The sequence below is a fragment of the Myodes glareolus genome, chromosome 6 (assembly GCF_982192425.1).
Source record: "Myodes glareolus chromosome 6, mMyoGla1.1, whole genome shotgun sequence".
In the NCBI taxonomy this organism is placed as follows: Eukaryota; Metazoa; Chordata; class Mammalia; order Rodentia; family Cricetidae; genus Myodes; species Myodes glareolus.
This window is the reverse complement of record NC_142031.1, coordinates 70762246-70789174: the sequence shown is the minus strand read 5'-3', so window position 1 is coordinate 70789174 and position 26929 is coordinate 70762246. Positions and strand designations below refer to the sequence as shown.

General features: G+C 40.2%; 1 protein-coding gene and 1 long non-coding RNA gene across 3 annotated transcripts in view; one reads left to right on the top strand and one right to left on the bottom strand.

Annotated features, from left to right (window-relative positions):
• The window catches only part of LOC146894289 (uncharacterized), a 36189-nt gene extending 17023 nt beyond the window's left edge, over window positions 1–19166 (bottom strand). Inside the window, exon 1 of the long non-coding RNA XR_015002343.2 lies at window positions 18896–19166. This is a non-coding gene — a long non-coding RNA (uncharacterized LOC146894289). The remainder of the gene's footprint in view (window positions 1–18895) is intronic.
• Window positions 18649–26929, top strand: part of Snca (synuclein alpha) — a 102431-nt gene continuing 94150 nt past the window's right edge. Inside the window, exons 1-2 of one of the 2 annotated variants that reach the window (XM_085690882.1) lie at window positions 18649–18761; window positions 20078–20223. In XM_085690882.1, coding sequence (XP_085547008.1) covers window positions 20103–20223 — 121 coding nt within the window. In that variant the 5' untranslated portion in view covers window positions 18649–18761; window positions 20078–20102. Of the gene's footprint in view, window positions 18888–20077; window positions 20224–26929 lie in introns of both variants that reach the window. The other variant, XM_048416048.3, reaches the window with a different exon arrangement.

Genomic DNA, 26929 nt, shown 5'->3' with positions numbered 1-26929 from the left:
AGAACAATCTGGGGATCTCTCCTTGGACCTGGGATCCCATATATAATCAAGTTTCCTGTAAACTCTAAAATGACTCCCTTAGTTGAAATATATTCTTCCCTGATCCCACATTCATCCTTCCTCCCTTCCCCCCATCTCGGTCAGCCGAGCTTTCTCCATTCCTCCCCTACTCCCTTCTCTCTAACCCTCTCCCCTTCCAACAACCCTCCCACCCCCCCCATGCACCCAAGGTTACCTGGGACTCTTGACTATTTCCTACCTCCTGGCGGATAGCTAAATAATCTTCATCAGGTTCGTCTTCTTATTTAGCTTCTCTAGGATCACGAATAATAGGCTCAAAGACCTTAAATTATGGTTAGAATCCACTTATGAGTAAATACATACCGTGTTCCTCTTTTTCGGTCTGGCTTACCTCACTCAGTAAAGCGTTTTCTATGTCCATCCATTTGCATGCAAAATTCAAGATGTCATTATTTTTTACCACTGAGTAAAACTCTAATGTGTATATGTTCCACACCTTTTTTAACCATTCTTCTATTGAGGGGCACCTAGGCTGTTTCCAGGTTCTGGCTATTACAAATAGTGCTGCTATGAACATAGTTGAACAAACACTTTTGTAGTATGTTTGGGAATCTCTAGGGTATATTCCCAAGAGAGGAATTGCTGGGTCCTGAGGGAGGTTGACTCCCAGTTTCCTGAGAAACCGCCACACTGATTTCCAAAGTGGCTGCACAAGTTTGCATTCCCACCAACAATGGATGAGTGTTCCCCTCATTCCACATCCTCTCCAGCATAGGCTATCATTGGTGTTTTTAACTTTAGCTATTCTGACAGGTGTAAGATGGTATCTCAAAGTGGTTTTGATTTGCATTTCCCTGATCGCTAAGGAGGTTGAGCATGACCTTAAGTGTCTTCTGGCCATTCGAAGTTCATCTGTTGTGAATTCTCTGTTCAGATCAGTACCCCATTTTTTAATTGGGTTAATTAGAGTTTTAGTGTCTAGTTTCTTGAGTTCTTTGTATATTCTGGAGATCAGACCTTTGTCTGATGAGGGGTTGGTGAAGATCTTCTCCCAGTCAGAAGGCAGCCTTTTTGTCCTACTGACAGTGTCCTTTGCTTTACAGAAGCTTCCCAGTTTCAGTAGATCCCATTTATTCATTGTTTCTCTTATTGTCTGTGCTGCTGGGGTCCTGCTTAGGAAGAGGCCTCCTGTGCCTAAATCTTGTAGACTACTTCCCACTTTCTCTCCAATCAGGTTCAAAGTGGACGGACTAATGTAGATGTCTTTAATCCATTTGGACTTGATTTTTGTGCATCATGATAGATATGGATCTACTTTCATTTTTTTACAGGTTGACATCCAGTTATGCCAGCACCATTTGTTAAAGATGCTTTCCTTCTTCCATTGTATACCTTTAGCTCCCTTGTCGAAAATTAGGTGTTCATACGTTTGTGGGTTAATATCTGGGTCTTCTATTCGATTCCATAGGTCGACTTCTCTGTTCTTATGCCAATACCAAGCTGTTTTCAATACTGTAGCTCTATAATAGAGTTTGAAGTCAGGGATGGTAATGCCTCCAGAAGTTCTTTTATTGTATAAGATTGTTTTGGCTATCCTGGGTTTTTTGTTTTTTCATATAAACTTGATTAATGTTCTCTCAAGGTCTGTGAAGAAGTTTGATGGGATTTTGATGGGGATTGCATTGAATCTGTAGATTGCTTTTGGTAGAATTGCCATTTTTACTATGTTGATTCTCCCAATCCAAGAGCAGGGGAGGTCTTTCCATTTTCTGGTATCCTCCTCAATTTCTCTTTTCAAAGGCTTAAAGTTCTTGTCAAATAGGTCTTTCACTTCCTTGGTTAGAGTAACCCCAAGATATTTTATGGTGTTTGTGGCTATCGTGAAAGGTGATGTTTCTCTGATTTCCCTCTCCGTTTCTTTATCCTTTGTGTATAGGAGTGCCACTGATTTTTTGGAGTTGATCTTGTATCCTGCCACGTTACTAAAGGTGTTTATCAGCTGTAGGAGTTCTTTGGTAGAGATTTTGGGGTCGCTTATGTACACTATCATATCGTCAGCAAATAACGAAAGTTTAACTTCATCCTTTCCAATTCGAATCCCCTTGATCCCCTTATGTTGTCTTATTGCTATTGCTAGAACTTCAAGCACTATATTGAAGAGGTATGGAGAGAGTGGACAGCCTTGTCGTGTTCCTGATTTTAGTGAAAAGGCTTTGAGTTTCTCTCCATTCAATTTGATGTTAGCTGTCGGCTTGCTGTATATTGCTTTTATTATATTTAGGTATGATCCTTGTATCCCCAGTCTCTCCAACACCTTTATCATAAATGGGTGTTGAATTTTGTCAAACGCTTTTTCAGCATCCAATGAAATGATCATATGATTTTTTTCTTTCAGTTTATTTATATGATGGATTACATTGATAGATTTGCGTATGTTGAACCATCCCTGCATCTCTGGGATGAAGCCTACTTGATCATAATGGATGATTTTTCTAATGTATTCTTGGATTCGGTTTGCCAGTATTTTATTGAGAATTTTCGCGTCGATGTTCATGAGTGAGATTGGCCTGTAATTCTCTTTCTTGGTTGTGTCTTTGTGTGGTTTTGGTATTAGGGTGACTGTAGCTTCATAAAAGGAGTTTGGCAGTGACTTTTCTTTTTCTATATTGTGGAATACATTAAGGAGTATAGGTATTAGCTCTTCCTGGAAGTTCTGGTAGAATTCTGCATTGAAACCATCTGGTCCTGGGCTTTTTTTGGTAGGGAGATTTTTGATAACAACTTCTAGTTCTTCACGACTAACAGGTCTATTTAGATTGTTCACCTGTTCTTGGTTCAACTTTGGTATATGGTACTTATCTAAAAAAATGTCCATTTCTTTTACATTTTCCAACTTTGTGGCATATAAACTTTCGTAGTAAGATCTAATGATTCTCTGAATTTCCTCCGTGTCTGTGATTATGTCTCCCTTTTCATTTCTGATCCTATTTATTTGCAAGTTCTCTCTCTGCCGTTTGATTAGTTTGGATAGGGGTTTGTCAATCTTGTTAACTTTCTCTAAGAACCAGCTTTTTGCTTCATTGATTCTTTGAATTGTTTTCTGTGTTTCTATTTTGTTGATTTCAGCCCTCAGTTTGATTATTTCCAGTCTTCTACTCCTCCTGGGTAAATCAGCTTCTTTTTTTTCTAGAGCTTTCAAGTGTGTTGTTAAGTCTCCAATGTGTGCTTTCTCTGTTTTCTTTAGGTGGGCACTTAGTGCTATGAACTTTCCTCTTAGCACTGCTTTCATTGTGTCCCATAGGTTTGAATACGTTGTGTCTTTGTTTTCATTATGTTCAAGGAAGACTTTAATTTCTTTCTTTATTTCTTCCTTGACACAGGGGTGATTTAGTAGTTGACTGTTCAACTTCCATGAGTTTGTTGGCTTCCTGGGTGTAGCATTGTTGTTGAATTCTAATTTTAATCCATGGTGATCTGACAAGACACAGGTGGTTACTAATATTTTTTTGTATCTGTGGAAGTTTGCTTTGTTACCAAGTATGTGGTCAATTTTCGAGAAGGTTCCATGGGCTGCAGAGAAGAAGGTATACTCTTTCCTATTTGGGTGGAGTGTTCTATAGATGTCTGTTAAGTCCATTTGATTCAGTACCTCCAGTAAATCTCTTATTTCTCTGTTAGGTTTCTGTCTGTTTGACCTGTCCATTGGTGAGAGAGGAGTGTTGAAGTCTCCTACTATTAGTGTGTGTGGTTTGATGACTGCCTTGAGTTCTAGAAGAGTTTCTTTTACATATGTGGGTGCCTTTATATTAGGGGCATAGATATTCAAGATTGAGACTTCTTCCTGATGAATTGTTCCTGTTATGAGTATGAAATGTCCATCTCCATCTCTTCTGATTGATTTTAGTTTGAAGTCGATTTTGTTAGATATTAGAATGGCCACACCCGCTTGTTTCTTAGGTCCATTTGCTTGGAAAACCTTTTCCCAACCCTTTACTCTGAGTAGGTGTCTGTCTTTGTGGTTGAGGTGTGTTTCTTGTAGACAGCAGAATGTTGGATCCTGTTTTCGTATCCAATCTCTAAGTCTGTGCCTCTTTATAGGTGAGTTGAGACCATTGATATTAAGTGATATTAATGACCAGTGATCGATGAATCCGGTCATTTTTTTGGGTAGTAGCGTGTATGTGTTTTCCTTCTTTGAGTTGTGCTTGTGAAGGGTCGCTAGATGTCTGAGTTAATGTAGGCAGTGTTGGGAATGTTGGATTCCTTGGGTTGTGATTTTCCTTCTAGTATTCTCTGTAAGGCTGGATTAGTAGCTACGTATTGTTTAAATTTGTTTTTATCCTGGAATATTTTGTTTTCTCCGTTGATAGTGAACAATAGCTTGGCTGGGTAAAGTAGTCTGGGTTTGCATCCATTGTCTCTTAGTTTCTGCAGTACCTCTATCCAGGACCTTCTGGCTTTCATGGTTTCCATCGAGAAGTCTGGTGTAAGTCTGATAGGTTTACCTTTATAAGTTACTTGACCTTTTTCCTTTGCAGCTCTCAGTATCCTTTCTTTAGTCTGAATGCTTTGTGTTTTGATTATTATATGACGAGGGGATGTTTTTTTCTGATCCAGTCTATTCGGTGTTCTGTATGCTTCTTGAACCTTCATGGGAATATCGTTCTTTAGGATGGGAAAGTTTTCTTCTATAATTTTGTTGAGTATATTTTCTGGACCTTTGAAATGCAATTCTTCTCCTTCTTCTACTCCAATTATTCTTAGATTTGGTTTTTTTGTTGTGTCCCACAGTTCCTGAATGTTTTGTGATGAGAATTTGTTGGATTTGCTGTTTTCTTTGGACAGAGTGTCTAATTTCTCTATGGTGTCCTCAGAGTCTGAGATTCTTTCTTCTATCTCTTGTATTCTATTGGTTAAGCTTGTTTCTGAAGTCTCTGTTCGTTTACCCAGATTTTCCATAGCCAGCCGGCCCTCGGTTTGTGATTTCTTCATTGACTCCATTTCAGTTTTCAAATCTTGAACTGTTTCTATTACCTGTTTGATTGTTTTTTCTTGGTTTCCCAGAATTTCATTTACTGATTTACTCATTTCTTCAAACTTTTTGGTATATTTCTCTTCCATTTCTTTACTCATTTCCTCAATTTTTTTGTTATACTTATCTTCCATTTCTTTACGGCAGATTTTCACCTCCTGTTTAAGTTCCTCTATTATTTTCATAAAGAAGCGCTTAGAGTCGATTTCTTCTATTTCTTCTGGAATAGGGTGTTCAATTCTTCTAGTTTCGAGCTCCCTGGATTCTGGCGATGTCATGTTGCCTTTCAGGTTGTTGGAGGAAATCTTGCATTGGCGCCTGCCCATCTCCCCCACTCTGGATGAAACTCCTCAGCACTTTCTGGATAGAACTCCTCAGCACTCTCTGGGTAGGACTTCACAGCACTCTCTGGATAGAGCTCCTCAGCCCTCTCTGGGAAGAACTCCTCAGCAGGGCAACAGGGCTAGCTGGTCTTCCCAGGACCCAGGAGACAAAGGGCCCCACAGCAGTGGGGGGAGGGGAGGGGTCCCTTGGAACACCGAAGACCCTGCTGCAGAAGCTGGGGGGGGGGGCTGTGCTCCCTTCCCGGACAGGCAGGCAGGCTGCCCAGGCTAGCACCCACTCACCTCTCTGGGAAGAACTGCTCAGCAGGACAACAGGGCTAGCTGGTCTTCCCAGGACTCAGGAGACAAAGGGCCCGCTGCAGTGGGGGGAGGGGAGGGGTCCCTTGGAACACCGAAGACCCTGCTGCAGAAGCTGGGGGGGGGCTGTGCTCTCTTCCTGGGCAGGCAGGCTGCCCCGGTGAGCACCCACTCACTGCTCTGGGAAGAACTGCTCAGCAGGGCAACAGGGCTAGCTGGTCTTCCCAGGACTCAGGAGACAAAGGGCCTGCCGCCACAAACTCTTAAACCTACAACCTTTCCTACTTTTAAGATGTGCTGGGATCGAGGGGCTCTGATCCTGTGGAGGGGTGAGTGTGTTGACCGCCATACTAGTCCGGTTAGGTACACACGGTATTCCCGCCATCCTTATCTCCCTGGCTGCTCCATAGGGGCAGCTTCCCCCAGCTAATCCCTCTCTCCTGCTACGCCATCCCAGCTTTCGGCCTCGAACCCCTCCCCTCCTCTCTCCCTTTTTTGGGGCTTAAATTCCTCCATCTCAGCCGGGGTGGGCACCGCGGTTCGGGTCAGGTGGTGAGTGCAAAGGGAAGGAAGTCCCTTTGTTCTAATAGCCTGCCTGCAGCAAGCTAAGACTGCAGGCAAAGTGATTCCTGGATAGCAAGGGACACTAATCCAGTAGAAGAAGACCCAGCGGAGGGAAGAGCCATTGGAGAGCATCTGAAGGAAGAGATGGGCAGGTGCCAAGGCAAGAACTCCTCCAACAATCTGAAAAACAACATGAAAACACCAGATCCCAGCGATCTTACGACAGAAGGACTGGAACGCCCTATTCCGGAAGAAGTGGAAAACAGTGTCATTATGAAAGCAATAGAGTCTCTTAAACAGGGTATGAATAACTCACTTAAAGAAATAGAAGACAAATATAACAAAAAGATGGAAGAAATGAGTAAAGAAATGGAAGACAAATATAACAAAAAGATTGAAGAAATGAGTAAATTCGTAAATGATACCCTGGGAAACCAAGAAAAAGCAATCAAACAGGTAATGGAATCAGTTCAAGAATTGAAAACTGAAATGGAGGCAGTGAGGAAAACACAATCCGAGGGCCGGCTGGATATGGAAAATCTAGGTAAACGAACGGAGACTACAGAATCAAGCTTAACCAATAGAATACAAGAGATAGAAGAACGAATCTCAGATTATGAAGACACCATAGAGAAAATAAACGCCCTGACCAAAGAAAACAGCAAATCCAACAAATTCTCATCACAAAACATTCAGGAAATATGGGACATAATAAAAAAAAACCAAATCTAAGAATAATAGGAGTAGAAGAAGGAGAAGAATTGCAGATCAAAGGTCCAGAAGATATATTCAACAAAATTATAAAAGAAAACTTTCCCATCCTAAAGAGGGATATTCCTATGAAGGTGCAAGAAGCATACAGAACACCGAATAGGTTGGATCAGAAAAAAACATCCCCTCGCCATATAATAATCAAAACACAAAGCAGTCAGATTAAAGAAAGGATATTAAGAGCTGCAAAGGAAAAAGGTCAAGTAACCTATAAAGGTAAACCTATCAGACTTACACCAGACTTCTCTATAGAAACCATGAAAGCCAGAAGGTCCTGGATAGAGGTACTGCAGAAATTAAGGGACCATGGATGCAAGCCCAGACTACTTTACCCAGCCAAGCTTTCATTCACTATCAACGGAGAAAACAAAATATTCCAGGATAAAAACAAATTTAAACAATACGTAACTACTAATCCAGCCTTACAGAGAATACTAGAAGGAAAATTACATCCCAAGGAATCCAACATTGCCAACACTGACTACAATAATTCAGACATCTAGCAACCCTTCACTAGCACAACTCAAAGAAGGAAAACTCATACACTCTATTACCCCTCAAAAAAAAATGACTGGAGTCAACAACCAATGGTCATTAATATCTCTTAATATCAATGGACTCAATTCACCTATAAAGAGGCACAGACTTAGAGATTGGATACGAAAACAGGATCCAACATTCTGCTGTTTACAAGAAACACACCTCAACCCCAAAGACAGACACCTACTCAGAGTAAAGGGTTGGGAAAAGGTTTTCCAAGCAAATGGACCTAAGAAACAAGCGGGTGTGGCCATTCTAATATCTAACAAAATCGACTTCAAACCAAAATCAATCAGAAGAGGTGGAGATGGACATTTCATACTCATAACAGGAACAACTCATCAGGAAGAAGTCTCAATCCTGAATATCTATGCCCCTAATGTAAAGGCACCCACATATGTAAAAGAAACTCTTCTAGAACTCAAGGCAGTCATCAAACCACACACGCTAATAGTAGGAGACTTCAACACTCCTCTCTCACCAATGGACAGGTCAATCAGACAGAAACCAAACAGAGAATTAAGAGATTTATTGGAGGTATTGAATCAAATGGACTTAACAGACATCTATAGAACACTCCACCCAAATAGGAAAGAATATACCTTCTCTGCAGTTCATGGAACCGTCTCGAAGATTGACCACATACTTGGTAACAAAGCAAACTCCCACAGATACAAAAAAATATTAGTAACCACCGATGTCTTGTCAGATCACCATGAATTAAAATTAGAATTCAACAACAATGCTACCCCCAGGAAGTCAACAAACTCATGGAAGTTGAACAGCCAACTACTAAATCACCCCTGGGTCAGGGACGAAATAAAGAAAGAAATTAAAGTCTTCCTTGAATTTAATGAAAACAAAGACACAACATACTCAAACCTATGGGACACTATGAAAGCAGTGCTAAGAGGAAAGTTCATAGCACTAGGTGCCCAACTAAAGAAAATGGAGAAAGCACACATTGGAGACCTAACAGCACACTTGAAAGCTCTAGAAAAAGAAGAAGCTGATTCACCCAGGAGGAGTAGAAGACTGGAAATAATCAAACTGAGGGCTGAAATCAACAAAATAGAAATAGAGAAAATAATCCAAAGAATCAATGAATCAAAAAGCTGGTTCTTGGAGAAAATCAACAAGATTGACAAACCCCTATCCAAACTAATCAAACGGCAGAGAGAGCACATGCAAATTAATAGGATCAGAAATGAAAAGGGGGAAATAACCACAGACACAGAGGAAATTCAGAGAATCATTAGATCTTACTACGAAAGTTTATATGCCACAAAGTTGGAAAATGTAAAAGAAATGGACATTTTTTTAGATAAGTACCATATACCAAAGTTGAACCAAGAACAGGTGAACAATCTAAATAGACCTGTTAGTCGTGAAGAATTAGAAGCTGTTATCAGAAATCTCCCTGCCAAAAAAGCCCAGGACCAGATGGTTTCAATGCAGAATTCTACCAGAACTTCCAGGAAGAACTAACTCCTATACTCCTTAATGTATTCCATAATATAGAAACAGAAGAGTCATTGCCAAACTCCTTTTATGAAGCTACAGTTACCTTAATACCAAAACCACATAAAGACACAACCAAGAAAGAGAATTACAGGCCAATCTCACTCATGAACATCGACGCGAAAATTCTCAATAAAATACTGGCAAACCGAATCCAGGAACACATTAGAAAAATTATTCATTATGATCAAGTAGGCTTCTTCCCAGAGATGCAGGGATGGTTCAACATACGCAAATCTATCAATGTAATCCATCATATAAATAAACTGAAAGAAAAAAACCATATGATCATTTCATTGGATGCTGAAAAAGCGTTTGACAAAATTCAACACCCATTTATGATAAAGGTGTTGGAGAGACTGGGGATACAAGGATCATACCTAAATATAATAAAAGCAATATACAGCAAGCCAACAGCTAACATCAAATTGAATGGAGAGAAACTCAAAGCCTTTCCACTAAAATCAGGAACGCGACAAGGCTGTCCACTCTCTCCATACCTCTTCAATATAGTGCTTGAAGTTCTAGCAATAGCAATAAGGCAACATAAGGAGATCAAGGGGATTCGAATTGGAAAGGATGAAGTTAAACTTTCGTTATTTGCTGACGATATGATAGTGTACATAAGTGACCCCAAAAACTCTACCAAAGAACTCCTACAGCTGATAAACACCTTTAGTAACGTGGCAGGATACAAGATCAACTCCAAAAAAATCAGTGGCCCTCCTATACACAAAGGATAAAGAAGCTTAGAGGGAAATCAGAGAAACATCACCTTTCACGATAGCCACAAATAGCATAAAATATCTTGGGGTAACGCTAACCAAGGAAGTGAAAGACCTATTTAACAAGAACTTTAAGTCTTTGAAGAAAGAAATTGAGGAGGATACCAGAAAATGGAAAGATCTCCCTTGTTCTTGGATTGGGAGGATCAACATAGTAAAAATGGCAATTCTACCAAAAGCAATCTATAGATTCAATGCAATCCCCATCAAAATCCCATCAAACTTCTTCACAGACCTTGAGAAAACAATAATCAAGTTTATATGGCAAAACAAAAAACCCAGGATAGCCAAAACAATCTTATACAATAAAGGAACTTCAGGAGGCATTACCATCCCTGACTTCAAACTCTATTACAGAGCTACAGTATTGAAAACAGCTTGGTATTGGCATAAGAACAGAGAAATCGACCTTTGGAATCGAATAGAAGACCCGGATATTAACCCACAAACCTATGAGCACCTAATTTTTGACAAGGGAGCTAAAGGTATACAATGGAAGAAGGAAAGCATCTTTAACAAATGGTGCTGGCATAACTGGATGTCAACCTGTAGAAGGATGAAAGTAGATCCATACCTATCACCATGCACAAAACTCAGGTCCAAATGGATTAAAGACATCAACATTAATCCGTCCACTTTGAACCTGATAGAAGAGAAAGTGGGAAGTAGTCTACAAGATATAGGCACAGGAGGCCTCTTCCTAAGCAGGACCCCAGCTGCACAGACAATAAGAGAAACAATGAATAAATGGGATCTACTGAAACTGAGAAGCTTCTGTAAAGCAACGGACACTGTCAGTAGGACAAAAAGGCTGCCTTCTGACTGGGAGAAGATCTTCACCAACCCCTCATCAGACAAAGGTCTGATCTCCAAAATATACAAAGAACTCACGAAACTAGGCACTAAAACTCTAATTAACCCAATTAAAAAATGGGGTACTGAACTGAACAGAGAATTCACAACAGATGAACTTCGAATGGCCAGAAGACACTTAAGGTCATGCTCAACCTCCTTAGCGATCAGGGAAATGCAAATCAAAACCACTTTGAGATACCATCTTACACCTGTCAGAATAGCTAAAGTCAAAAACACCAATGATAGCCTATGCTGGAGAGGATGTGGGGTGAGGGGAACACTCATCCATTGTTGGTGGGAATGCAAACTTGTGCAGCCACTGTGGAAATCAGTGTGGTGGTTTCTCAGGAAACTGGGAGTCAACCTCCCTCAGGACCCAGCAATTCCACTCTTGGGAATATACCCTAGAGATTCCCTAGCATACTACAAAAGCATTTGTTCAACTATGTTCATAGCAGCACTATTTGTAATAGCCAGAACCTGGAAACAGCCTAGGTGCCCCTCAATAGAAGAATGGTTAAAAAAGGTGTGGAACATATACACATTAGAGTTTTACTCAGCGGTAAAAAATAATGACATCTTGAATTTTGCATGCAAATGGATGGACATAGAAAATGCTTTACTGAGTGAGGTAAGCCAGACCGAAAAAGAGGAACACGGTATGTATTCACTCATAAGTGGATTCTAACCATAATTTAAGGTCTTTGAGCCTATGATTCGTGATCCTAGAGAAGCTAAATAAGAAGACGAACCTGATGAAGATTATTTAGCTATCCGCCAGGAGGTAGGAAATAGTCAAGAGTCCCAGGTAACCTTGGGTGCATGGGGGGGGGGAGGGTGGTTGGAAGGGGAGAGGGTTAGAGAGAAGGGAGTAGGGGAGGAATGGAGAAAGCTCGGCTGACCGGGATGGGGGGAAGGGAGGAAGGATGAATACGTGATCAGGGAAGAATATATTTCAACTAAGGGAGTCATTTTAGGGTTTATAGGAAACTTGATTATATATGGGATCCCAGGTCCAAGGAGAGATCCCCAGATTTCAGGCTGGCCTGCAGTCTTTCTGAGAAGCCATTGACAATGACACTGGGACTGGTTTCCTCTGCATATACTGGATTTTTGGGATCCAGTCTGTTCGGATGCTCACCTTCCTGGACCTGGAGGGAGGGGGGAGGAACTTGGACTTCCCACAGGGCAGGAGACCCTGACTGCCCTTGGGGACAAAGAGGGAGAAGGAGAGGGAGGGGGGGGAGTGGGAGGCCGTTGGGAGGAGGGGCGTAAATGGAAACTTTTTATAATTTAATAAAATTACTTTCAAAAAAAAAAAAAGAGTTTGTGGCTGGTTGGTGTCCTAGTCCCCATACTAGGAGAAAGCTTTGGCTGGTTCAGGTTCTGTATCCTCCATTTCTTACTAGGAATCCTCATTAGGATAATCGTAATATGAAAATCTAAAGGTTATCAATTTCTGCCTGGAAGATTAATACGGTATTGAGTTTAATTTTTTATCTACATTGACAATTAAGTCTTTAATTAGCATGTACTATTAGCAGCGAAAAAGCTTTCTATGTGTGAAGTATGAAGTCTGTTCATCTTATCACAGAAACTCACTTTGATTTCCTATCTGTCTTATGATTGCTATTTTAACTATTTAAATTCTCTCTTTGAGTAAGATCACAGCACAAGATAATTATTGACTCAATTATTGCTACAGACACTCACACAATAGTCAAGTCATTAAACACAGGTCCATTTTACATTTAAAAATGTCAAATTGTTTTACTATTACTATTCTCTCTCTCTATATATAGTATGTATTATATGTATGCATGCACATAAGTATTTTCATTTACATTCTATTTTCTCCTCTCTATTTTAATATTATTGAAGACTATGTGCTATTTCTTTGCGTGAAAAGGAGTTGTGTACATTTGAGTAAAATAATTTAATTTTTCCTTTGAAAAACTGCATTATATGATAATGTTTAAATAAGTTTTCTTTGTTGTCTGTGAAATATTGATACTTCTATTTATGAACCAAAAAGTTACATATCTAGAAAGTTCTATTTCTGCAGTCTAGGTTTTGAAAAATAAAATAAGAACACATAGCTTTATTCTCTCAGTCTTTCTCAAACAATGCATGGCTGCTACACACAAAGTCTCTTTGCAAATGACTCCGAGTTTTTATTCTGATATAAACACATGCACAATAATGAGCATTTGAGTGAGAAAGCTAAGGTGAAACTTAAATATAAATGGACTTTAAAATGCTATGTTTGAAAGCTAAAGTATTTATCTACTAATAAATTATCACTTTGCCCATATTATTTTTCTAAATGGCTTAATAACTTGTTCCATATTTGATGTGTACTAATAAGCTTTGACAATACTAATGATGTATTTTATATAATGTTACAGAAAATCTCTTAAATGTCACTTCATACTCTCAAGTAAGCTAAACAGGAACAAAATATTAGATGCTCTTGGTTTCTGGAATAACAAGAAAATGTTCATTTCATTGACTTTTTGTTACTTATTTCCTTGAAAGATATAATAACTAATTCAGTCAGAAAGACATAAATTCCCTTGAAATGCTTTTTCTTCTATTATCTGTCCCTCTGAACACAGATATTGTTGAAAATTACATCTGTCTCATTAATGTGCCTGTTTTTGCTCACCTGAGATATTAAAAGCTTCATTCCATCCACTTTTATCCCTGGTAAACTATTGATGGCAGAAACAAACATCTCAGCCATATCAGGAATGGAATGAGAGTTGACACATGCCTGCAAATAAGGCTCAAAATTACCACAAAGAAAATAATTTCTTCCTAGCTCACCCCAAACAGCAATCTACATAAAAAGTATCTCTACTCACAGTACAAGAGATGGTTCAGTGATTAGGTGGTCAAGTTGCTCCTGAAGAGATCCAGGTACAATAATCAGCACTCACAACAGAAGGTTCAAAAAGCTTGTATTGCCAGCTCCAGAGCCTCCATGTCTTTAGGCTCCTTGGTCATGGTACTCGTGTGTACACACCCTATACAAACACATACACAAATGTTAAAATATGTACAAATATGTACACTCATCACTCATTTTGAGATGGCACTAAGTTAAATCTTTTCTAAGAACTTTTTTTTTGGGGGGGGGGTTTGAAACTGGCTTTCTCTGTAGCTCTGGAGTCTATCCTGGAACTAGCTCTTGTAGACCAAGCTGGTTCTAAACTCACAGAGATCTGCCAGCCTCTGCTTCTCGAGTGCTGGGATTAAAGATGTGCACCACCATGGCCCAGTTAGAACCCCATTTCTTATTAGTTACTGACATTACACAAGACAAATAAATATCTCTCCAGTGCAGATGAGGTCAAAGAGTGAGGTTCTAGCGCTTCTTTATCACTGGCTAGTAGCAGCACACAGGACAGTCTTTTACCTTGTGCACCCATTCTCAGAAGTAAATACTGTTTACCAGAGTTGAGTGCATTTCTTGGGTTCATCAATATGATTTATTTTGAATTCCAAAGTCAATGAATTTCTTTTATTCTAAAATATTAATGCATTTTGCTTTTGGTTTATAGTCTTTAATATTTTAATTGTATATGTTTTCATGTTCATAGGACTACAAAAATGATTGGGATATTCCGAAAGATATCCAACTGAATTATTCATATATGCCATGCCATTTTCCTGTGGTCACAATTTACATTTATTCTTCATTACATTCTGCTGCTTGTGGAATGATAGAAATGATATCAATGGCATAAAGGGTCAAATTAAGGATTTTCTTGTGGTACTACATCCCCTCTTCCTGGATTCCTTTTGTTCTTTAATTGGGAGTAACATCATTGTTCTGGTTCAAGTTTATGACTCGTTGAAAACAAAATGTGATGCCATCCTGAAGACGTGTAGTCTTTCTCATTCACCTCCCACATACAGTTGTAAGATTCATGCATGCAGATACATCTCCCAGCACGTGTCTCGTGTAATATAGAGGATGGGGAAGCAACAGACAGATAACAAGACACTGAGGCTCAACAATAAACATACCATGCCTGTCACATTAAATCAATGTTTTCCATCCTTCCAAACACCTCATCACAAGAAGCTTCCTTCCAGCCATTGGCAGTTCACTCTTTCTTTGTAGTAGTGATATCAGTTTACTGTATGGCAGACCTCAAAATTCACTTGGTTCCCAGGGAAATCAAAGGAAGCCCAGGTTAAGTATATATTTGAATAGAACTCTAATCTACAACATAATTACCTGATTAAAGCCCAACTAAGTCAATATCATTAGCATGGTAAAATATTAGATTTCGTTCGTGGAAGAACAGCTGACACATCTGAGCATTTGGTAACACATGTGTACATTACGCACATGTCCCATAAGCTACTCTTCAGGCCAATAATGAACTTTAAATTTTAAAGTTGTCTTCAGAGAAAGGCTTTGGGACCTCTAAGGGTGTGAACAAAAAGAAGAAAGCGACAGTAGCTTCCTGTTCCTTTCTTTTTTTCTTTTTCTAGAAGGCTTTAGCTCCATTGTAAAGGCAGAGACAAAAGCCCAGAGGTGGATTTTCAGTAACATTAGCAGTTAAAACAGTTTCTTAATGTGCACACAGAACTTGGTGTGGACAGAATAAAATAGATCCATAATAATAATTCAAAACGGTGAAAGCAGTTCTACAATGTGAGTATGTCTTGCTGTGTGTGTGTATCTGTGTGTTTGAGTGTGTTTCATCGTGAAAGGAGAAAGTCTCCCAAAACCAGAGACCACTGACAGATACTCCAAAGGTTCCCATGCCTTCATGTGAACCTATGCTCCTGACTTTCCAAGGTCATAAGTCACCTTTGGAGGCTATTTCTAACACAGCTGGGCCCTATCTTTTTCCTTTCCATCCCTGATCTGGGAGACTTCAGAGAGGGTTTTACTATGATAGAGGACTGTGAGTTCTGGAAAAGCCAGCTAGGTCGTCTCAGGTCTAACTTTTAGGAGGAAAATGATCGGAATCCAAGGCACTCTTGGAGCTCCAGTTTTTCTGTCCAGAAAAACTGACAAAAAACTAAATTTACCCCCTTGTTATAATTAAATGGCACAGTACCTTGGTCCTTTTCTGGATATAAACCACTGCACACAGATGTGGAGTTAGGCTGCCTTGTGAGAATCACAGACATCCTGGTGATTTTCTCTTAGTGTGTTGTTAGTCTGAAAGTATCTGCTATTATTTTCTCTTTTAACCAAAGGCACCAGGGTTTAAAGATATCCCCGTGGAGTTACAATTATGTCATATTAGGAAAAATATTATGTAATTGTCACTATAGTCTATCCAGCTAGCTGAGTTTTGTGGTTCACTGTAAAAAATGCATTATTGACAGTAACAACAAAAAAAGAAATCAATAAACTACTGATTCATGCAACAACATGGGTTAACTAACACATGCTGACTGACATAAACAAAGGTCATATTCCATGAGTATACATAGAATAGAACAGAACCATAAACATAGTTCAAAATGATGAAAATTATTTTACAATTTTTCTTTTATTTTTCATTTTTTGAGATTTCACACAGGTCAGCCAAATGGCCACATCATGTAACTGAAGATCTTGGAACCTGGACAATGTTTAAGGCAGGAACCACACCTTGACCAATACTTCTTAGTTTTTCATATTTTCTTAAGAAGGGTACACAGAAACTTCTAAGTGATGACATAGTCTCTCTTCAAATTTGTGTGAGTTACACCATCACATACGTTTTTCAAAACTGGCAGACACTTAAAATCTGGGCAGTTCACCTATGAACGATATCTCAATATAGAGTATCACCAGCTGCCACTTTGGGTATTTCAATTGTACGCATATCTATGGATGTGTGCTGGAATGTTCACAGATGGAAAAATGTGTGAACTTAAACATCAATAGTAAGAACTGTTAGTGACAGCGTGGCCACACTGATGGCACAAAATCATTCTTGGACAATTGTAGAAGCTGGTGATCTCCATGTGGACGTCTTAATCTCAACACTTCATGCATGTTTAAATATTTTGCATAACACAATTTCAGAGAACAGGCATCATCACAGTTCAGTTTCCCTTTTAAAAAAGGAAAAATAGAACCTAAGTTGGTCAAGTTCTGAGAGTCAGAGAACCAGCTCTTAGGTTCCACCAAAGCAGGACTGTCAAGCAGTTATACCCTAAAGAGACATTTGTGTCCTTTCGTCTGGCTTCAGACGATTGAACTGTAGACCCCAAGAAACTGAAATTGAAAAGGAATTTGCTGGGGCAAGGAAAAGGCTGAAGCACTGTGCCTGATATAGGGACAGCATGTCTTCCAGAAAAAAATTACAGAGGCCAAAAACAATGCAGATCACCTTGCAGAAGAGAATGGAGCATGGGCAATGATGATGGCCAGAACCACACTTTGACCAGGACTGCTTAGTTATACAAAATTTAAACCCGAACCTCATGCCAGGTCCCCAAAGATGAACTGGAGGGCCCTGGACGTCTTTGTTCTTCTCAATGTGGACACAGTGACTAACTGTACCCCCTGCATAATCCACTATATTTATATGTCTCTTTAGCTGGTCTGTTGAGGATAGGTATCCTAACCTTCTTCACTGGGGATATCAGGGCCCAGGAACCGACACCCTGACTTCAGAAACACCACCTTCTTCCTCTAATTTCAAGTAAACAGAGTATTTGCTTCCACTGTGTGGGAAGTTGATTTTTAAAAGGTATGCCAAGAAGTCACGAAGGTGCTTAAGAAACGAATTTTGTTCACATTGCTTCGACTCAGCATATGTGGCTCTACCTACCTCCTCTCTACACAGCTGGTCACATTAGCTGCTTGCCCCTTGTTTCTAAATGATTTTTAGGTTTCAACCTTATTACTTATTTATTATTCAGAATTCAGAAGATGAATGAGTGCAAAGATCAGAGAAAGTACTTTTCCTACAACCCCCCCCCCCCCCTTGATACACCAAAAGCTTGGTTTTGCTGCTAGTGACCAACACAGGTTCAGAATACAAGAAAGGAAAGCAAGGGCATTCGGCTAGGGGAGGAGCTTGGCTCTCCAACCCTGTCAGCTACCCTCAACAGCGGTATTCTGCTCAGCTCAGAAAGAAGTGGAGATGTATTAAGGAGCACAAAAATTGTCTAGAAGCGTGTGCATCTGCGTGTCTGCTGGGCCTGGGGGAAGGGTTTGTCAGCTGAAGTTCCAGGGAGCCAGAAGTCGGAAAGGTAAGAGGTGTGTAAAATCTGCCTTTCAATGGGGGCGGAGGAAGATACTGCCTCTGATGGTCCCAGAGGGTGAATCCCACAGGCGTTCTATGCGATTCTCCACAGCAAGCCACATTTCAAGAGCAAAAACAACTCTAGGCGGCTGGGTTTCGACGGTTGGGGGGGGGGGGCGATATTTGTTCTTTGCTCCACAGATGGGAAAAATCAGCGCCTGGCAGCTGCTGATTGGTGGAAAAGAAAATGGTGATAGTGGAGTGGGAAAGAGGATTTGCTGAGACTCTCCTTGCTTCTCGACCTGTAACTCTTCCTTAGTCGGCTCCTCTCCACACTCACAACCCTTTTAGGTCCCTGCAGGCTCAAAGCAAATGGAAATCTCTGACTGTATGAACAAAAGCAACCCAAAGGGTGTGTACTCTCTCCCCAGGGCCTGGCTAGGCACACAGGCAGTCTCAGGCTATCCAGCCCTCGGTGCCAGCGTCCCAGCACGTCCCCGGAGGAGGGGTCGCCGAGTGGAACCTGGAACAGGCGGAGGCAGGGAAGGAGTGGGGGATGGGCAAGAGAGACAGCAATCCAAGTTCAACCCTTATAGAGCCAGGGTCCCTGAACTCGAGGTGAAGCTCAGACCATCCTCTCTTCCCTCCTCCTGGGGAGCGTGCTCCTGGTACCCGCAGCCCTCACGCATCTCCATCCCATCCCTCCCCAGGAAAGGGGCGAAAGCACGAGGCAGGCGAGGGGCGGGGAGAGGCGCTGACAAATCAGCTGCGGGGGCGACGTGAAGGAGCCGGGAGCCAGAGCGCCGAGCAGCAGACGGCAAGAGACCAGCAGGTGCTGCCCCTGTCGCTGCCCCTCCGCCCAGCGTCTTCCTTCCCACTGCCATTGAAATAAGATCAGGGGGAAAGAGGAGGAATTGAAATTCTGCCGAAACCAAGGGCGCCGGTAAGTACCTGTAGATTACAGCCGCTCTGGGCACCCCGGAAAGCCCTGGCTAAGAGGAGTCTGGGTGCCTGGAGATCAACTGAGGCTACTTCGGCGGTGGGAACAAGGCTAGTGCGTAGAAAGTACATTACTTGGCTTTCCTCCCGCTGGAGACGTGCCCTTCCATCCTCCCAAAGCCCGAGGGAAACGCCAGGCTGCCTGTGGCACCTGCTTTTTCGAGCGGAAACGCTAGGGTGTTTCTTGTTGGGTGCTGGGGACTGGAAGCTGGGTGCTGGGGACTGGAAGCTGGGTGCTGGGCGTTGAAAGAAACGTGATCACCCAACTTTCTTCCCCCACCCCGAGCGCGTTCCAGCTTTTATTTGTAGAATAAGGAGGCTGCCTTTGGCCAGTGATTAATAGACGTGCCAAGGACACTTGGCAACAGGTGATAAGGGGTTAATGAGCACCGGGTGCAGGGTGATCCAGCATCTTTACAGTTGAGGAAAGTGCCCCTAGGTTGAGTGACGCTGAAGTGAGACTGCTCAAGTGTAGGGACAGCGCCTGCAGATAGCAGATAGCAGACTGGCGAGCTTGTGGTGGGAGGAAGGTCTTGCTAGATTAGAAAACCTGGACCACTGCCAGTTGGCCTGCTGTTCCCTTCATCCTGAAGTGAGCAGTCCCCATTCCTCTCATCACCAAAGACTAACCACTTCCTAACCCCGCTCTGGGTCCTTTCTACTCTTGCCCACCCCCCAACCCCGCGCCCCCAACTTCAGCTCTTCTCCCCTATTCGTTTTCTAGATAGGCTTTATATTTAGAATGTCGCCTTTGGACCACAGGATCTTGATGGGGCAGAGGGCATCCATCTTTCCATGTAACTCCACTTCTCAACTGATGTAACACCTGCCAGGTGATCCCATCTGGATCCATCCCATCCTTCAGTGGCTTGACTTTTCCTCAATTGAGTGAAAAAGCAGAGAGACAAGCAACACCATGCCCAGTCCTACAAGTAAACAAACAAACAAACAAATAAATAAAAAACTAAAACTCAAAAATTATAAAACGAGTGTACAGTTACACAGGGATGAGGTGGTCCCTATTAATTTTCTAGCTGTTTCTTTCTCGGTTTTTATTCTTTCCACTCTAGCTGCTTTAATCTTGTTTTCTTTTACCCAAATTCTCTAATTCAGAATGTATTGTGTATTTTCTAGTGTGGAAGAAAATACATCTTTAGCCATGGATGTGTTCATGAAAGGACTTTCCAAGGCCAAGGAAGGAGTTGTGGCTGCTGCTGAAAAAACCAAGCAGGGTGTGGCAGAAGCAGCAGGAAAGACAAAAGAGGGAGTCCTCTATGTAGGTAGGTAGTGACACTCTGACTGATGAGTTGCGAAGGCTGATAACTCAGTGCTGGTGTGCGATGTCGGATTCGTGTGCATCCCTGCTCCTCAGGAGAGTGACAGGTTTGTGGAGGTGAGAGAGTGTGAACCTGCCCCTGCGCTCAGAAACAAATGGGAACAATGTTTTCTTCACTCAGAAAACTTATTTTGTTACTTAGGGTTTTTATTTCAGTTTTCAATGTTTATGTGTGTGATTACACTGGAATATTTAAAACTGACAACCTGTGAAAAATAACTAAGAATATGCTTTTTAATCAAACCCATTTATGACGCCAAGCATGGTGGTACATGCCTGCACTTCCAACACTGTGGAAGTGGAGACCTAAGGTTCAGGAATTAAGGGTCAACTTCAGTTACAGAGTAAAGTCAGAGTCAGTCTGGTTTATGTGAAATCCCATAGCAAAATGAGCCCCAAACACTCATGGGAACTTGGCTCCTTTCATTATCACTATAGATAATACTTGCTAATTGTAATGAATTGTAATTTTTAATGTAAGACTTTAGTATGATTGCATTTAATATCTGTAAAAATATACCTACTTTGGACCCCCAAGTAGGAAAAAAAAGCAGTTGTTTCCAGTGGATCTCCTTTAGAGACCACTTGGTCAGTGTGGACACAGAAACCCAAGGAACCTCAGAAGTGTTTGTGTGGTCACATGCCAGATGATGCATGCACGGAACAATAAATGGTTGCTATTTGGTGCCACTTGTGCCTAAGTGTACACCTTCACAGCAGAGGTCACACTCTTTCTGTGTCTTTCCATGTGTTCAATTGGGTGCAGTCTTACAGAGCACTTTCAATACTTTGGTGGAAGGAAATGACACACACATACACACATTCATCTGCAACAGGGACGCAGGCATGCACAGGAGCACAGATGCATGACTCTCTTTGCTTCTCTGAGCTTTACCACCTTCTTTCGAGGCTCTACTCTTGGTAGAAGGTCCACAGTAGACATTCAAATGGAGATGGAACAGGCCAGGTGGCAGATACGGCAGAGATGCTACATACACCAGGAAGTGTGGAGAGACAGAAGTTGTGCTAAGTCTCCAAGAGTTCAGTGGGAAAATTACCCTTGGAAACATTTGTATAAATGCTTCTAATCAAGTTCCCAGCAGATCTCCTTCATTCATTCTTTATAGTTTATTTTTATGTTGACTTAACTCTTTTCTACCTCGAAGCATCCTTTCAGAAAGTTGTGAAATGAGCAATATAAGAGAAAAGTATAAGTGAGTTAAGTGCTTCTTTTGTGAAGTATAATGTTTTAGGTAGAATCCAGAATATAAAAATCACTCATTTATAGATTTTGGGGGGCCTTAAGTCTTTCACGTTCTGCAATTATGGGCTCATGACTAAGTTTTTTTTTAACTTCAGTTATTTAATGAATATATCTTTCTAAGTTTCTTTATTTTTTTTCTTTTTTCCTTTTTTTCTGAGACAGGATTTTTCTTTTTAGCTCTGGTTGTCATGAAACTCACTATATAGACTAGGCTTGCCTTGAACTCACAGAGATCCACCTGCCTCCGTCTTCCAAGTGTTGAGATTAAAGGCATGTGATATCTCCTTCAGGCTAGACTACAAATTTCAGGCAAATCTGGAAGTTATTGAATATTAATTTATTACTATTTCTAGATAATAAACAGATTTTATCAAGTAGAACACTTATGTGTTTTATTGTTAATTGTGATTTGGGGCAAATAAAATGATTGCATTATTCAAAGAATTGTTTTGTTATTCACTGCAAGGCAATTATATTAAAAAGTGTAGTTTTTCAATATGTTCAATCTTATTAAAATTGCCCATGTCTGTTATTATATTTTGTTTTTATATTTAATACATGTATAATTAATAATTCTCTGATTATGTTCTGGAGTCCAATTAAAAGCTAAGCACAAGTTGAATTTAGGATCAAAAGTGAGGTACAAAGATAAAAATCATATTTCAGATTTTTGTCAACTTTTGTTACTGTTCACACTTATTTTGGCAAATCTGTCTCAGATAGCCAGCTCTACTGTTTAAGTGTGAAAATCACCACAGGCAGTAAGCAGTGTGGCTGCTGCAGTTTGTTATTAAAACAGTAAGCTGGAGTGAACTCAGGCTACAGAGATGTGAAAGGAAATCGGGTTATGAACTTACTATCATACCAACATAAACTTAATCCAAGCTACATCACTGCTACCTTTAGGATCTTGAAGAGGTTCTTTAATGTCTTTGGACTTCCTTCCTTTTCCCACAAACAGACAGTTTATAAAAATGCAATTACTTTGCAGAGCTTTTGTGGAAATGTGGAACTGAGTACACTTTCATATTTAGGAACTCAACAATTACTTTGATAGCATGATTTCTTCTTCAATATATAAAATTATTATCAATAATTAGCCCGAAAAATTGGAAACAGCCTGGACTGTTGCTTTGGCTCAGTGACTCAGTGCTTGTCTGTGTGCAAGCAGCACTGGGTTTGATCCTAGAAAACCAGAGGATTAAAAAAAAAAAGATTAGAAGTAATCAAAGAAAAAATTTAAATTTCACTTCTGGCTGAAAAAGCTTGGCAGGAGCATAATCTCATTCCTGTATATCAGATGCTTTAGACACCTGTTTTCTTGCTGTTACAATTTGCTGTTACTATTTGTATTATTTGCATAAAAATTTCAATTAGCATATGTTAGTTACATAAATAAAAGTGTCAGTGGCATGACAAATAATTGGAAATTGAGATTAAAGTCAAAATGTTTTCTTCACATAATGCTAGTTTTATAGTATTAAGTTGAAGAAAATCACCTTCAAATTCTGTGTCACTGTTTGCTGAGCCACACTTCCCACTCTCACATGTGGGACTTATTGCTTGTGTTTAGAGAGTGAGCGTAGGAAACAATGTTACAGTGGTGTTCTCACAGCCCTCGCCAGTCTGCAGCCTTGTGATTTCCCAAAAAGCAAGACAGGGTTGGGGGCAGAGCACCTCAGCTCGGAGAAGCCATGTTGTCTCCCAGCTTTCATATCTTGCTTCTTATTTGCCACTGGAACCAACTTTTTAGCTAGACATTATTACTTCGATGTCATTTGTAAATGGAAGGGAAATTATCATTTATTACTTAACTGATAATTATGAAAACAAAGATGAGGTATTGTTTTGAGATACAGCAACTTCATCAAGACCGTCATTTGTCTTCCATTAAAAAGGCATTCCATGGTTTATCAAATGTCTAATTGTCCCTGCTGCTGAGGCAGAGGAGACAGACCAGGGATCAGCAGTGAGCATTTCTTTCCATTAGTCATGGTCTGAATGGTTGTAGGGAGTGAAGAAAAGGGATTCAGAAGAAAGGCATTCTCTCACACAAGCCCTTCAACTACTTGTTGTGCAGTATATTTAAATTCCAGTTGTGACTTTAATAGCACTTGTCCCAAACAACACAATTTAAATATCTGTTACTGCAATGCATAAATTAAGAGCAATTATGCAAGGTATGATCTTTGCTGCTAGCTCTTCACCCTCAAAATCATCACACAAATAACCCATTATAATTGATGACTAAGTTAAACCACTACTTTGGGAATTTGTTGGTGAGCTGCCACTCTCCATCTGTTACACAATTCTCACAAACAGCAACACCTGTGGGTGTGTTGTCTCTTGTCTCCGGCGGCGATGAGTCCGTGTGGTATTTTGCAGAATTGCATTCCAGAACGAGAAGGCTGACCAGCTGAGGTGAGGGCACATTGAGGCAGTAAGATGAAAAATGCTGCGAGTAAATGCTTGGTGGAAGAAACAGTTGACTATTCAGAGTGCAAAAATGTACGACTGAATTTTAAATAATTTAGGAAATAGCAATTACCTCATAGACTGGTTAGTGTTTGCCAATTTGACACTGAGTATAGCGCAGATGTGGTCTTTACTGTCTTCCTAGATAGTAAACATGCAGCTAAATATCTGGAAATGAATGTATAAACTTACACTGAGGATGTGAAGTATCGGAAGCCATTACCTCAGAGGAAGTAATGCCATCTCAACCCCACGCTAAAGGAACTATCAGGGACAGCTCATAACATGGAGAGTTGTGGAGGTTTAATGAGAATGCTATCCAGAGGTTCATGAACTTGTTTCCCCGCGAGCGGAACTAGGGAAGGTGTATGAGGTGTGGACTTGTTGGAGAAGGTGTGTCACAGGGGTAGGCTATTACGCTTCAAAAGCCACCCATCATTCCCAATGTGCTCTTGGTCTGCTGATTTTGGATCAAGATGCAAACTCCCAGTTGTTCCTGTTGCCCTGCTTTCCCTCTACCACTGTGGACTCTAATCTGCATAATTCTATAGGACATGAAAAAGATACCTACCTGAGAAGGAATATGCAATGAGAAGAAGACAAGCTCTGTTAGAAATACTTCATATGTTATTTTTGCAAAAAAATAAAAATGTTAATCTACAAAATGTAAGATCAATATTAGCTCTAATAGTTTATGATTTCTCAACAAACTTATAAATGAGTCAGAATGCTTAACAGTTTGAATAATAGCCCCGAGTGTTCCCCTGCCTAAGCAGGTTACCCTTCCATTATTTGGTTCTGTACAGTGACCCAGCTCTACAGTGCCTTGCACAGTGAGCAGTGCCTGTGCATATATACAGACAACACACATGTAAAACACTGGAGCGTGCCCATTCATGCCAGCTCATGTGGCCTTGACTCTGCTTCTTCTAGTGTGGTGTTCTGCCTTGTGCCTTCAGCTTCAGCTCCTCCTTCTTCAGTGCTGTGTGTGTAAGAAGCAGAACTCTCACCAAGTCTGCATCCTGCATTAAACACAGTGCTCGGGGGCCTTCTGTGAACTATTTCCTGAATACTTTTACTAAGATAATGATGCAGTTTTTTTTTTTTTAATGAAGTGGATGTTGAAACATGGACTCTGTTCTGGGCAGTCTTTATTTTCAAAATGAAAGTTCCTAAATATGTTTTTTTTAAAAGTAGGGCATTGAATGAACTCTTTTTAAAAATATAATTTTAAATATATATGCAAATTTCACTTAAGGCTGCGATTATATATGTTCAAAAACATTTTCCAAATGCCTTAGCATACTTCTGTACATGTCCTTAGATCTAATTGATCATATTATTAGGCGGTAGATAATGAACATCTGAAGTTTAAACAATTTTGGAGCTAGAAATCTTATACTTGGTAATGTTTGTCAACTTTATAGGAAATAGAGGTAAGTGAGAAGAGGAACTATCACTGGAGGAATTGCCTACATGAGATTGATCTGTGGGAATTTTTGCAAGTTTTTTTTTTTCATGGTTGCTAACTGATGCAGGAGGGTCCACCCCATCCATTGTGAGTGGCACCACCCCTGGGCAGGTGGTCCTGGGTGCTATAAGAAAACAGGCACGGAGAGCAAGCCAGTAAGCAGTGTTCCCCAAGGCCTCTTCATCAGCTCCTGTCTCCAGTCCTGCCATGCTGGAGTTCCCACTTTGGTTTCCCAAGATGATGCCCTTCTAAACTGCAAGCTGAAATAAACCCGCTTTCCAACAAGTTGCATTTGGTCATAGTATTTATTATAAAACAGAAAAATTTGATTTGTAATTCAATGATGTACAGGGAATAATGAAGTTCATTACAAATGTCGATATCTGTACTTTGTATTTATTGTGCACTTAGCCTCTAGGAAGCTATGTATATGATACGAGTTTGTTCTAGTTTTTTTCTACTTATTTCCTGTATACTTAACAAGATTTTTTTTCTAAATAGTGAATTTTTAAAACACAAACTGTTAAATTTCTTTCCATACACAAACCTAAATCTCTTTCAGTTTATATGTCTCCATTTCCTTTTATCCTTCACATTCTTCTGTGTGTGAATAGGATTATGGTAGTTAATGTTCCTCTCTCTTCCTTTTTATTCTTTTCTTCATTTTCTTGTTAATATTGGGGATCAAATCCAGGGCCTTGCACATCTGAAAACATTGCTGTACCAAGAACTATGTCTTCAGCCCTATAACTTCCACTTAAGATTTGTATTGTGTGTGTGTGTGTGTGTGTGTGTGTGTGTGTGTGTGTGTGTGTGTATTTAAAACTGTGGATATTAATTGCGCAAAATGAATGGTTTCATTATGATCTTCTCATACATGCATTTCTTATATACACCCTTCTATTGTTCAGTTTTTTTATTGTTTGTAGAGATGATCCTTTTCAAATTCCATTGTGATTACTCATTGTTCATGATACTGTTGCATAAGAACATTTTAATGTAAGTATTTAACATATGATTGTTCACAATTCTTGTATTCACTTTGATCATGTTTCCCCATTAGTCTATGCTTCTTTCTCTCCACATCTTTAGTAGTGCCCTCTTACTTTTGTGTCCATTTTAAAAACCCATTCCATAATGCACATATGAGAGAAAAAATGATGCCATATTTATCTTTGTGAGCTGGCTCATTGCACTTACCATGATGACCCATCCATTTTCATACACATATTAATTTTATTTTTCATTATGATTGAGTAAATTAAGAAGTTAAGTACGGGGAGAATTCTGAAAAAAATTATAAATGAAATTTCCAACCATGCTACTTCTGTGTAAACCCAGAGTCAGCATGTAAAAATGATATATTGCATACCCATTCTTCTTTGACCACTCAACCACAGCCCAATTTGGAATCAGTCCAGTTACTCACAAATGGATGAA